General features: G+C 44.9%; 1 protein-coding gene across 1 annotated transcript in view; it reads right to left on the reverse strand.

Annotated features, from left to right (window-relative positions):
- ST8SIA3 (ST8 alpha-N-acetyl-neuraminide alpha-2,8-sialyltransferase 3) overlaps positions 1 to 14,439 on the reverse strand; it is a 140,452-nt gene that overhangs the window by 8,879 nt on the left and 117,134 nt on the right. Inside the window, 4 exon segments of the mRNA XM_040632355.1 lie at positions 603 to 706; positions 708 to 757; positions 759 to 832; positions 1,975 to 2,023. Of these exon segments, the coding sequence (XP_040488289.1) occupies positions 603 to 706; positions 708 to 757; positions 759 to 832; positions 1,975 to 2,023 (277 nt within the window).

Consider the following 14,439-nt stretch of genomic DNA (forward strand, 5'->3'; position numbering starts at 1 on the left):
CACACACACACACACACACACACACACACACACACACACACACACACCGCCTCTCCCTCCATCATCATTCTCCTTAAACCCTCCCCCCGTTTTTGAAATGGGGGAAGGGATGCCGAGGAAGAATACGAGAAATGCAATCACATCGATTAGAACAACGGCTTTTAGGGGCTTTGGGTTAAAAAAAAAATAAAGGAGAGGGGGAAGGGAGAATCAGAGAGAAGAGTGGAAGGACCACGCAGTTATCTTGCCCAAAGTGTCTCGGAGAAGCCAAAACACCCCCCCTGTGATCTCCCCCCGCCCCAAATAAACCAGATACCCGAGGGCGCTCAAATAGAGGCCCGCACTCACCGGAATCCCGCGTGGAACATGTACATTCGGGGCGCCCCTGGGTTGGCGTATTTGGGAGTGGTGAAGATGTTCTCCTTTTTCAGGGACACGTAGCTGATGAGCGATAAAATCAGCAGGGCGACGCTGAGCATGACCAGTCCCAGCACACTGGCCACCCGGGCCATTTTGCAATTTCTCATCCCGGGCTGGGCTGGGATCAGGGGAAGCAGGGAAATCGGTCCATTGAGCGGCCAGCAGCTCGCTGGCGTGTCAGTGTGTGTGAGTGTGTGTGTGTTCGCGCGCGCGTGTCAGCGTGTGTGGCGGGGGAGGGGGACCGGGCAGGGGAGCCGCGGAGGCCCGGGGGTGGGGGGGGGAGGGCAGGAGCCCTAGAGAGAAGCCGACCCCTAAGGCAGGGCCGAGCGGGGCCAGGAGGCTGGGCAGGAAGATGGAGGGTCCGCGCGGCGGCGTGGCGAAGGAGCGCGCCGCGCTGTGCGTCCCCTGCCGCCTGCTCAGGCTCCCCCGCGCGTTTCCAGCGAGGCTGCCATCTCCTCCGCCGCCTGTAAGATAAATGTGATTGGAATAATGTTACAGTTCGATCTAAGCACAGGATTTAATTAATGAACTCTAATCTCCCGAATAAGCGGGGGGAGGGGCAAAGAGGGAGGAGGGAAGAAGGGTAGCAGAGGGAGGGGAATTGAGGCTGGAAGGCTGCAGCCCACGTCCGCGGGCTCCCCGGGTGAGGGTTCGCGCAAGGAGGTGCCCCTGGCAAGACAGACGCCCAAACTTGGTTCAACGGACCGTTCATTACTTTATAAATATATTACAGGATAGGGTGAAAACAACTGTACTTGCTGTCGTGGAGGTTATATACCAGCTGCATGCTTCTCCTAGAGGCAGAGAGAGTGGTTTTAGGAAGACAGACATTTAAAAGCTTCTCTCCTCACCACTGAGGCACCGCCCTGGGCCCCGCAAGGTAGCACGTGCCCCAGCAAGCCAGCACCCCAGCCAAGAAGCCCTAACAGCTGCGGGGCCAGCCTGCCTTGTGAACGCTTAAAACCTCCCTAGAATTTTCCAGAATCTCTCCCCTATCCACTTCCTATGCCCACCACATACATTGTTTCTCTCTAAAACATGGGCAGCGCCTAGCACAGTTGGGAGGTGAGCTGTGAGTGTGGAGGGCCTGGCTTCTCCTTCCCTGTCCTTGTTCCAGCACACTGCAGGTGGTCAACTGGGCAGTGCTCCTGAGTTGACCCTGGAGCAGTTCTCCCTGATTTAACTCTGCATTGCCCACTTTCCTGACCCATCCCTGGGGCCAGGTCTTGGGGATGGGCCACCTAACCTAGCCCTGCGAGGCCCAGAAGCTAAAGGCATTATGAACTTTATAAATGTACAGAACTCTCTTTTGAAGGAGCCCAAGAACCAGGTAAGAGAGGCTGTCTCGGAGGGTGAAAGGAAGGCTCATTGCCTAACACTTTGTATTGCTTGACCTTCAGTTTGTTTCAGAATAGTTATATGTTGCCTGTTTTAACGCCCATTGGAAATAAAAATCCATTTTCGGTCAGGCTGCTGTATTCTCAGAGGCAACCCACGTATTTCTTGAGTTCTGTTCTTGCAGTTAGCTTGTGGCTTCCTCCACCCTAGTCTTACCCTTGGCCTGGTCCTCCTGGTACTGGTCCAGAAGCACTAATGAAAGAAGCTGGAGGTGAGACATTGGGCTCTGAGAACCTTTTCCAATAAAGCATTGGATACTTGATACTTTCTGAGGGGGATATGATTTCTTTCTCTCCTGAACTCCTTGTCTTATGGTCTTCGGTGGACCTGATGTTATGGTCTTTCTGTGGACCTCAAATTCCTCAAAGGGGTGAACTCTTGGACTGTAAGCTTCTATAAAGCCAGGGCCATATCTTCTTCCTTGCTCTTTGCACATACTGCCCAGCAACTCTCCCATGTAGAGGGCATACTTAATAAATGTTTGAGAACTGAATGAGGTCCCTTGTGAAAAACATCTGTCTGGTGGTGGGCAGCAGCACGCAGAATGCAAATGTCTGTTTCCAATGAATGAAAAAAGGGAGTTGTTCATTTTGCACCCATGGAAGGCATTTTATACCAAAATCTAAAAATGTGGGCCAGAGCGCCTGGGTGGCTCAGTTGGTGAAGCATCCAACTTTTGATTTGGCTCAGGCCATGATTTTGGGGTTGTCAGATCGAGCCCCGCATCGGGCTCCGCGCTAGGCATGGAGCCTGCTTGGGCTTCTCTCTCTCCCTGTCCCTGCACTCCTCTTCCACTACATCTGCACGCTCTTTCTCTCAAAAAGAAAAAAGAATTAAAAATTAAAATGTGGGCCAAGAGGACACAAATAATCTTCTTTTTCTCATGGGACCTTTCTTATTTAAGAAGTCTTAGAAAAAGCTTGCATATTTGTATATGATGAATACTCGAACCCTATGTTTTGAATAATTACTATAGTTTCTTTTAAAGAGAAGATCATATGAATATAGTGTAAAATGCCAAAAAGAGTAAGATCTTCCCTTAGAGAGCTGTCTAGGAATTCCACATATTGGAAAAACTCTTCTTGAACACGAAGGCAGGGAACATGCCATGGAGCTCAGAGTAATGGTTACACATTCAGGCTCTGGAGCCAGCAGCCCTGACTTCAAAAGCTTCCTCTGGCACCCACAGCTATGTGACCTGGGGTAAATTATCAGCCTCTTTGTGTTCCAGGCTCCTCGGCTGCAGAATCAGGATGAAAACCTTCCAGGAGTTGGGAGAAGATTACACAAGGCATGTAAAGACCTTGGCACAGCTCCGGGTCTGTGTTAAGCTGTTAATAAGTATGAACTAAACAGCCTGGGCAAGTTTTCAGTGTCTTTCTCTGACCCCATAAATGACCCACTACAGAATGCTTGAGAAGGGATGTATTTGTGAGCTATTTTCCTAAAGAAAATGGCTAAGATCAAGAAGCTCTTTGGTTCTCTTTTTAAAAAGAACATAATAGGCTTTCTATTCTGCCTGGATTTAAAAGTTGATATATTGCTTATGTTTAGCATACTTTTCTGAACCTTCTAAAGAAAGTCCTAGTAGGATGATTCCCATATTGCATATGGGTTACCGAAAGTCAAATAATGTAGAGGAACCAAATCAGCTGGAAAATGAACCAGAGGGCAGGAATCCTGTGCCAGGCCTAAAGGTGGAAATGGCAATTACCAGAGGGAAAAATCCTGGGGATGGTGCTTCACAGAGCAACTGCAGTACTGGATATGGGATTTTTCAAGCCTGGCTGGATAGCTACTTAGTAAATTAAAAAATAATTAGGACATTTCTGCAGAATATCACTTAACAAGTTTCATTAGAAATGAGACCTGTATGGGAGAATAGGAGAGTGAAAACGAGAAATTCAGAAATGAAAGACCCCTCTGATTTAGGTTTTCTAGGGGAGCTGTTATTTTGGACACAAGTACTTCCCTCTCCCACCTCCGTGACTGCCTACCTTTTACGAACATGGCTCTGTGACCCTGTCTAGTTCCTCACCAACTCATACCTACCAGGAGTAGACTCCAGGCATTTTCGATGGGAAAGCTGGGAAGGATGATGTCTTTCCTTAGAAAGAGCCTCATTCAGGGGCACCTGGGTGGCACTGTCTGTTGAGCGTCGGACTCTTGGTTTCTGCTCAGGTCATGATCTCAGGGTCGTGAGATCCAGCCTCATGTCGGGCTCCTTGCTCAGCACAGAGTCTGCTCAAGATTCTCTCCCTTTGCCCCTCCCACTTGTGCTCTCTCTCTCTCTCTCTAAAAATAAATAAGTAAATCTTAGAAGAAAAAAAAAAGAAAGAGCTTCATTCATTTATTTCTGTTTTCTCTCATCAATTCATTAAATAAAATGTGTTATCAGACACCTTGCTGGGCGGATAAAGGGTAACAAAATCATCCTTGACCTCCTAATGCTTGCGGTCTTGTGGGAGAGAGAAGAGTAAGCCTAAGTAAGCAGGTACTCGGCGGTCCTGTAGAGTAGGTGCACTGGTAATACTGTGGAGAGCTCAACAATAGAGGGCTGATGGGAGAACTGGGGCATAAACTGTGACAGGTTGGCAGGGTTCTTCATAGAGGCAACATTTGAACTGGGTTTTAAAGTATGAGTAGGATTCATTAGGTAAAGAGGTTAAAAAAGGACATTCTTAGTAGAGGGGAGATGAGGAGGCAGGGAAGATTACGGTGGGATTGAGGGATGCCAAGAGATAATGAGGTGACTGCCATAAATAAGAAAAGCCTAGAAAGGGAGTGAGGGCTAGATTGTGAAGGGTCCTGGATGACATGCTAAGGAGCTGGCTGTGTCCTTGGCAGCTCTGCTCACCACCGCCCAACATTTAAGAGAGGACTGGCTCAATCTAATTTGCACCAAATGGATGTAGGAGCAGCTGGAGGCAGGCCCGTGGGGAGATGGGAACAGCAGCTGCTTAGGTGGACATCAGCTGATATGTCCTGTCCATGTGTAAGAAGCACCAGCATGCCTTAATTTATCAGTGAACCAACTGACCATTTTCTGTTAGGAGATACTCACTCCTGAGCAAGGCGCCAGGGAGTTGACTTTTGGAAGGGCAAGTGACCCCTCCTAGATGTCATGGAGATCATAGTCCAGGGAGCTCAGGGACAGCCCACTGGGAAATCGCTCTTTGGCCACATGTGATTGGAGTTCCTTCGGCACATTACTGCCTGACTTCTTAGTTTCTAATAGGTCTAACAGTGGCCACAGGGGGAAAAGATTTTGGGACTCTCGGGGTTTCTACCTCCTATTTTCCCATGGAAGATACTTTTTGAGCTCAGAGGTGGGAAAGCCATTGTCATCAAAGAAAGCTTCACAAAAGCCCTCAGATGGGACTGAAACTAGAAAAGATGCATGGAGGTTTCCAGAGGTGGAGATGGTAGCAGAGGGCAGGGCACGCAGGGGCAGCCAGGCTTTAATAAAGATGTGGAGGCATGAGAGAGAGAGGCACATTGGGACCAGCAAATAGATAAGACCACTTGAAATAAAGTGAACACAGCCAAGATGTAGAGAGGACTTATTATGAGCCAGGAGCCTTTTATACATAATCTGTAATCTTCACTCCGATCTGGAGAGGAAGGTATAATTATTTTCACTTCATAGTTGAAGATACTGTTGTTAATGATTTTGTTCAAGGTAAAGCCTCTTTGACTTTAAAGCCCAGTCTTTCCGCTCTTCCATACTGGTTGTAAGTGGTCCCTGAGACAGAGCTGGAAATGTGTGCAGCCCTGGGAAATTTGAAAGCATCATCTTTTGAGAGTGAGAATCAGTTAATACTGATGATGATGAGGAGGAGGAGGAGGAAAAAGAGGAGGAGGAAGATGATGTCATATAACATTTACTGCACACCTACTATGTGTTGGGTATTGTCCTAGGCATTTTAACAACTGATCTCATTTAATCCATCCCTCTGAGGGATGACCAGCATTTCAAGAATGACGAAACTGAGGCTCACTGAGGTTAAGTAAGTTGTGGCTCAGACCACACACTAGTGTGTTCCAGAAGAGGGTGTGGCTCCGGTGTGTTCCACTGGTAGTCCAGGGCTCGGAGAAAGAGGGGCTTTAACTTCCTCTCTTGGTCATTGTGTCTCAGGGTTATTGAGGAAGAGAGAACATAGCCACATTGAAAAACCTACTTACTCCTAAGAGTGGAGGGCCAGGGGCAACCAAGGAAAAACCAGAATGACTCATTTGCAGAGCGGTGGCCTGTTCTGGGACTGGAGGAAGGTTGCATAGGGCTGGAGCCTGGGGATAGAGGACCAACCATCCTGTGGGGTCAGCCAAGAGACAGCATCTTCCTTTCATTGTATCCTTTAGTGCCAGCAGAACACTCACCCAGCTGATGCTCAGTGTGGAAAGAAGGCAGGGAACTCCTCTGCTCTACACACTGCCTGAGGTCCAGCGTAGGGAGAAGTTAGGTCTCCAGGACAGATTGTAGAGAAAGATCATACACCTGGACGAGAATGTCTTACCTATTGAAGAGACCCTGTTTAATGAACTTAATTAGTTATGTTAAGCTAGATTAATATTAATGCATGCACATAGTACAAAATATAAAGCACAGGAGGGATGCACTGGGAACACTAAAACTCCCTCCAACCTTATCTCCTTAGAGATAACCACTGTTGCGATCTGGAGATGCTCTATGCATTCACAAGCATGTGAGTATTAATTTTTAAACATAATTGCTGAGACCAGTTTAAAATGATATTTATTTCAAGGTTTTTGTCTGTATCTTCACAAAAGACATTTTGCATAAAATTTTAACATTTCAGATGTTTTCAACGATTACATTTTCTAGAAGCTGAGGTATTACTCATTTTGTGCCTACAGACGAATGCTTCTTTTAAAGCTCAGTGAAGCGTCTCTTTGTGAAAGGAATACAAGAACTTCAAGTAGCCCTTTCTTCATTGAATAAATAAAATATATTTGGAAAGCTGTCTTCAGGTTTTTTGTGATCCAGTCCCTAGGAAATGGTTTGGAAGGAGCTATTATGTTCAATTGTGTTAATCTCCTGGGTCCTTGCATAGAATTTCCACTTTTCAAATGTTTGCAGTGATTATTTTTTCTAGAAGCTCAGGTATTATACTTGGAGAAGCTACTTGAACAATAATCTTACAGTTAACTTTTAAGCTATTCTTATGTCTATTGTGTCTTTTTATTGCACTGACTGTGGATATAGGAAATCACCCACGGTTAGAGCTGCCACAATAACATTACCTACGTACCATCAGGGGAGGTGTTTTAAAAGAAATCTAATTTTAGCTTTCATTTTGAGTTTTGGGTCAGTTTTTGTCCCTTATGCTTCTGAAACTGTAATTGTCAACAACATATCTTTGAGAACAGGAGAAAAAACACTTTTGTTTGTATATTATCATAACAAAAGTCGGTAAAATTTCCGTGTAATCATTAAAAATGCACTACCACTTGCTGATTTATTGATAGGTACTGCTTCCACAGAGGAAATGGGTAGGGATTGTTGATGGACGGATTGCTAAGTACCCTCTCTCTGGGTTCTGGACCCCCTTTCCCAATTATAAGCATGCACCTTAGCTGAGATTTCCTGTGTTCTGTTCACAGGGAATTCGCGTGGATAAGAGGTTGCTGGACTTCTGAATATTAAAAAATCCAGTCTCAGCAGGAGTGGTGGGGAAAGAGACTGAGCTATAATATGTTTTATATGATGGACGTCCGTATTCTATGTCAAGTCACATTCACAATAATGCTATGTGATAGCATTTTTATTCCTTTCCATAGACAAGGGAAAAGAGACTCAGAGAGGTTAAGTAACTTGGCCAACTTCACAGCAGCTTTTTAAAAAATGGAATTTTAATACAGGACAGAATGACTGCATGGTTATGCCTCTTTTCGCCAAACCTTGTTGCCTCTCATGCTAGAAGCTTAGGGTTTGTACACTGGGGCATGAAGCATTCATTCTTCTTTGAATGGATGTTTCTTATTAAAAAAGGAGCCAAGGATATGGTACCCACCTTGGTTTCTGTACCCCTTTCTCCACATGGTTAGTTTTTTACAAGGACGTTTGAACATAAGGGAAGTAACTTCTAAGTGGATAAGATGATTAAGATAAACTTATGAAGAATCTATTATCTCTTTGTTTCAAAATTTTATTTTGTTCTGTCCTTGTACAGTGTTACCTTGCCAAAGGGTCTAAGTGCTGTTGGAGGTGGGGTAAGATGAGAGACTGTCTGGCTTGGGTGTCTGTACTTCTATTTTGAGGAGGGTAGTTTTGAAGCAGGCTTTCCTGCAGATGGAAGAGGTTGGGTGGAGAGTGTCAGAGGACTTGCAGGCAGATCAAGAATGTAATTAGCACCTTCTCCCTCATGGCATCTGCGGTAGAAGGAACCAGACCAGGCTCAGAGGCGAGAGCAAGGTAACTGATCTTCCCTAGGATATCTCTGATCCTTATACCAGTTATCTGACACCTGGCTTAATTCCTATGTAGGAGTTTGCCTATCTTTCTATTCTTGCTCTGAGTTCAAGCTGCTTATTGGAAAAAAGAAACTCAACCATTTTGTATGCTATTTACTTGACAAAGAATTGTATTTCTTGTATTTTTACTGGAAGAAAACATCAAGCAAAAGTGAGTAGAGAGCATGTTACCATACTGCTCTTCACATCTGTCATCTGTGGACCTAGCGGACCTTGGTCACCACAAACAGGTACCGCGGCTCACCTGGTAGCAGGTGCTACCTCAAGGGCAGTCAGAGTGGGAGATGGAGAGTATTGCTTCATTTCCTAGGGATCAGGCATGACATATTATAGAGACAGGCATATTCAGGTACCTGAAGTAGACCCCAAGGTGGTCAATGAATTCTGCTGTTGGTTTTGGCTCAGATCTTGGATGATCTTTCCCCATCTGACAGGGGAATTAGGCTGTTCTGATCTTGCAGCATTGCCTGCTATCACAGAAGCCTCTTAATCTCTCCTTTGCCTTCCCCATTCTGTATAACAAGTAGGATTGACAACTAAATGGAAAACTTATAACATTAAACTTAATTTTTAATCTCTATAGCAGCATGTTTCACTCTTGAGTTTTATGTTGGATGGCTGTGTGATTTAGCAATATTAGGTAGGATTTGGAAGACTGTGGAAATGGCATCTATTATAGGTCCTGTGCCAGGCTAGCTGTGAAAAAGTGAGAGTTGCAAACAGCCTTAGACCTTTAGATAGTGGCTGTGAGCACTTATCAAAGGATGCTTTCTTTGTGAGCTCAGTGGAAAGGGATGCTGGTTCCACGTGGGTCTTTATAGTTGATAATCACTATCTTTAGGGCCATCTTTGGGGAAAAAACTGACAACCATATAAATCTTACATTTTTATAGCACTTCAATCTTTTTTTCAAAGTACTCTCACATCTATTATCCCATCTTGACCTCCCAAGGAAACTGTGAGTTGGGCACAGCAAGTATTTCTATCCTGATTTCACAGATAAGATGCACAGAGGTTAAATCACACAGCCAGGCAGGAGGAGACTGAGGCTAAACATCCTTGTCTGATGTTAAGACTGCTAGTTCTACTACTGAAAAAAAAATACCCTCTTTTTTATTCTCTGCAATCTAGCTTCTACTGCTGAAATCGCCTTATTTAAAGCTTTCTCAACTCTACTTGTTTATTTAAGTCACTTGAACAACTGAAAAATAATTCCAGGGCCCAGACCCCACCCCAGACCAACTACACTGGGATCTTGGGGGCAGCCCCCAGGCATCTGTGTGTCTCAAAGCTCTTCAGGTGATTCTGAGGCACAGTGGGGATCAAAAACCATTGCTAAAAGCTGATCAGTGGCAATCCTCATGTCAAGTTCAGTGGCTTTTTCTTCGCTGCTAACCTGGGCCCAATGGCCATTAATTTCTTCTTTAAACTCACTCCTTTTTGGTTTTAATGAAATGATACTCTCTTGGTTCCCTATTCTTCTCTAGTGATGTCCTCCCACTATTTTTTTATTTTCTGCTCACCATCTTTGTTTTGTCTTACGAACTTACATGACTTTGACTTTGCTCTTTTCTCTTCATGGTCACACAGGGTACAGGGAATAGTGTGGGAGGTTGTGCAAGGGGTCATTTATTTGCAAGGGCTTGGCTGTTAGAACATAAGCCACGTAAGAGCAGAGGCTTTTATTGCAATCACTGCTGCAGCTCTAGAACCTAGGACAGACCCATGCTCAATGATTGGATGAGCGGATCTGCTTGACAGAATCTCATACCCGTGTGTACAGTCCTGACCTGCATGCCAGTCTTGCCCCCTAATGCTATCGCTTAGATATGCCACCATCTTCTCAACCCCAACCTGTTCAAAACTGAGCACATCTTCCTTCCTTCTACAAAATAGCTCTTTTAAATGTTTTCCAGCCACATCACTGTTTCCAATAGCCTCACCCTTCTAGTCCTGGAAATCATCTTTCAATCTTCTTTCTCCTTTCCTGAGGCCTACATCATGGTCTCCCCATTTGGCTGACACCGCCCTGCCCTTGGATCCTGATGGAGAATTGGTGCTAGGCTGTGCCCTGGGCACTGACTGGACCAGGAGTGGGTCCATCCATCTGTTGGCCAGTTGTTCAGGGAGGAAGGCTGTCCGTTCCCTTGGAATGGGGAGGGAGAATATGGAGAATGTTAGTGGCAGGTATGGGGGAAATACCAGACTGACTTTGTGAGCCAACTTGCTTAGACACAGAATAGCTTTCTAAATTCAATTCCAGGTCCTGTGAATCCTTTATAGAAATTAAATTTTTCTTAAGGTTGCTGACATGAGACTATTCTGGCAACACCCATCCATAAACAATTATATCGATGTCAGTACTAGTATTTTTTCCTTTGAAAATAATATACTTTTCAATGTGCCTCTTTCTTTTTGTACCATCTAACCAGGTACTACATACCTCCTGCCTGAACCAGGTAATAACTTTCTAGCAGGTGTATTTGTTCCTTTTTTTTTTTTTTAAGATTTTATTTATTTGACAGAGAGACAGCTAGAGAGAGAGGAATCACAAGCAGGGGGAGTGAGAGAGGAAGAAGCAGGCTCCCAGTGGAGGAGCCCAATGCAGGGCTTGATCCCAGAACGCCGGGATCACGCCCTGAGCCGAAGGCAGACGCTTAAAGACTGAGCCACCCAGGCGCCCCATATTTGTTCCTTCTGCCTAGACTTCCTACCTGTAATTAAAGCATCTGGGGAAACTCATATTTGTCCCTTTGAAAAGCTTTTTGCAAGATCAGGGAGGAAGAATGGCCCAGGGATTAAATAAAAGAATGGATCTGGATTCACCCTGCCTGGGCTTGAATCCAGGGATCAGTTAACTAAATTGGTGACCTGGAAAAAGCTACTTAATTTCTGCATGCCTCAGTTTCTTATCTTAAAATGTTAGAGAGTAGTAACTGTGTCAGAGGGTTATTGAAGGGATGAAATTTAGTGATTTAAGCAATGCACTTATCACAGTGCCAGGTGTAGAGTAAATGTCAAGGTATGTTGGCTTTATTATTGGCATCTCCTCTGAGAAAGCATTCCGGTTTCCTTTTCATTCCCTGCTCATCTCCCACTCCCCACCAAAGAGTTAGAATTAGGAACTTCTCTGCTTTCATCAATTACATATTTTCCTATTATTTTGTAATTTAGGGCTAAGCAATCTTTTCATATACTGAATTTAACAATGATTATTACATTGAAATTTGGGTAACTTGGAACATAGGGAGACTCCTGACTAGTGCCTATAACTGGCACTGTTGGCAAACTCTCCAACACCTGTCTTCTGCTCAAGAGAAATTCTTCATCAATTCTGCTCTTGAGCAGAAATGGTAATTCCATTTTCTTGCTACATTCTGCTTTGAGGGGAGCATGAGCTCCTTCTGCCCAATGAGACATGAAGGGAGGTGTCTGGGAGGATTTCTAAGGAAGATAATTACCTCAGTTTTAAAATGATTCCTAAGGAAGAGTAATTGCTCTTCTTCCCCTGGACATTGTTATGTTTGTTGTGAGGTTTGGAACGGTGGCAGCCATCCTGTGACCATGAGGGGAGATAGTTGAGGACAAACCTAATACTGTGGATCATAAGGTAGAAAGACAGAAGGAACTAGGTCCTTGAGGACTTTGCAATGAATTGATCTTGCTGATCTTACAGCATCCTTTTGCCATGACCTATGTGAGAAAATAAATCTTCCTTATTGCTTAAACCAGTTGAGTTTGGGTTTAATTTGCCCGAAGCCATCCTAACTGACATAGTGTCCATGCCACATTGTTTAAATTCTGATGTTCATTTAAAAAAAAATTTAGTCCCTGGTCTAATGTCTCTGGGACCTCTTAAAGAGAGACTTTTTCTGATAGTACTAGATAAGGGCAATATTTCAGTACCCACGAGAGAAGATGAAGGAAAAGTCAGGGAAGAGAAGAAGATAATGGGGAAGGGGGTATAAGAGAGCGAGGCTGCTTTGCATGGCTTCCTACCCCTCTCAGTCTATGAACGACAGGCTTGCAGCCTTACAAGGGCTCCCAGGGGTGTAGTCCAACACCTCCCCTGCATATGGACTGAACTGTTCTTTCTTGCCCACCAGATCTTGTCAGTTATTTGCTAAAATAACATAAGGTGTCAGGTTTGTTTATTTGTCCCTTTCTACTGCTTAAAGAACTTCTCTCTGCTTCTAATACATTCCTCCAGAGCATCTTTGAGCTCAGCTGAATACTATGCCTTCATTCACTAAATATTTAATGAGAACATACTGTGTGCCCAAGCAGCGTTGCATGCTCTGGGGATCTAGTGGTGAATGACATAAACAAGGTCCCACTCTTGTGATACTGTGTGAGTGACAGATGATAAGTGAATAAAATTATTGCATATGGTGCTGGGTGCTATGTATAAACTGTAAAAGGGGATGTTATAGAGGATGTGACATTTGAGCTGAGGTCTAGTAGAGAACAAGGAGCCAGCCGGATGGTCCTGGAAGAGGGAACATCAAGTCCCTCTTGCTGGCCCAGAAGTTGGACTTAACGTGGCGTGTGAGAGGTATATAAAGGTTAGTATGGACATGTGGTAAGAGGGAAGTAGGCTCCTGAGCCCATAGGCCCTTGTAGCTGGTGGAGTTGGACTTTATCCTGGTTGCAGTGGGAAGCCCTTGGAAGGTCGTTAGCTGTAGAGCAGTAGGGTTAAATTTATAGTTTTGGAGGCCACTCCTGATACCATGTGAAGAATGTTAATGGAGGGGGGGGCAAGAGTCGAAGTAGGGAGGACAGCTAGGAGCCTACCACAGTGGTCCAGGTAAGAAGAAAATGGTTGACAAGATGAATATGAGCTCTGTTGCCACAGATGAATAAACTGGAAATTCTCATAGAGTATGTGCTACAATAGGAAATCTTACAAGCTTTATACTATAGTTTGCTTATTATGCCTCCTGGTGCTATGGGGACCTAGTTTGTAGGGGACCAGGTTGGACAAGTGGCCCAGGGGTACAGCAACTGAAAAGCAGGTTTCACCATCTAGTAAGGAGGGATAGACTCATTAAGCACATGCAAGGCACTTTTTGTGCTTTTTGATGTACATATGCCTTGACTTTTCTAGTGAGATTTTAGGTCCTTTGCAGTAAAGTGATGCTTTTTTGTTTTTTGTAGCCTAAGTGAAACCTGGTATACATTAACTGCACAATAAATATTACTCAAGTGCTTGTCAATGATTTCTGCATTCAGTTGAGGCATGAAATAAGAGTCTGGTACTTCCTAGGAAAGAGAACTCAGTAAAGATCTTGGGAGGAAATAGTAGATACCACCAAACTGGGCATTAGAGAACGTTTAATAAAGGTGTAGGCAGGACTTAGGGAAGTCAGTTAGGGATCGTGAAGCATCATGGGGCTAATGAGAGCGAGGAGCTCTTACCCCCTTCCCGAAGGGCAGGAAAGCAACAGGCCACCAGAACTTGGACAGGGTAGGTGAAGAGAAGAACAACCTACAGGAGCTGTGACCTTTAGTAGAGGGATGTAGCCAACTTATGGCAAAGAGATGCATGACCTCACACTCCTTCCAGTCTCTGATCTCCAAGTGGGGTCTTGGGTTAGCTGAACCTAACACCGGAAGGCAAGGAGGCCCATCGATGCAGTTCGGATGGAGTTCTGCACCCCAGGGCATGAAGCAGACTGGATCAGAGTGGAGAGTGGCTCTGGAGGTGCAAACAGAGGACAGCTGACACAGGTGCCTTGCCTCTTCCCATCTCCCTTCTTTTTGGAGCATGTGCTTGAGAATTGCAGGGATTGTGTCTTATGAGAGTCTGAGTAAAGCTGTCATCATCATCATCACCAGTTCTCCTTACAGAAAAGGAACCTGAATAGTTCAAGGTAACATAGTTCATGTGGAAGAGCCAAAATTTCACCCCAAGGTTTTGGACTGCTGGTTCAGTACTTCCCACCATCACACTCAGTGTCTCCCCAGCCACCTGCTCCTGTCTGCACATGGATGACTCATCGTCATCTTTGTAAGTTAACACCCTCTCATGCTGGCAGCTCACCATAGAGGATCCCAGCCCAGAGCCCCCCAAGCCAGCACACCCTGCAGCTAAGTATAATTTCCTATTTGTACTGTGTACCACAT

The sequence above is a fragment of the Ursus maritimus genome, unplaced genomic scaffold, assembly GCF_017311325.1.
Source record: "Ursus maritimus isolate PB19 unplaced genomic scaffold, ASM1731132v1 scaffold_18, whole genome shotgun sequence".
NCBI classification, from domain to species: Eukaryota; Metazoa; Chordata; class Mammalia; order Carnivora; family Ursidae; genus Ursus; species Ursus maritimus.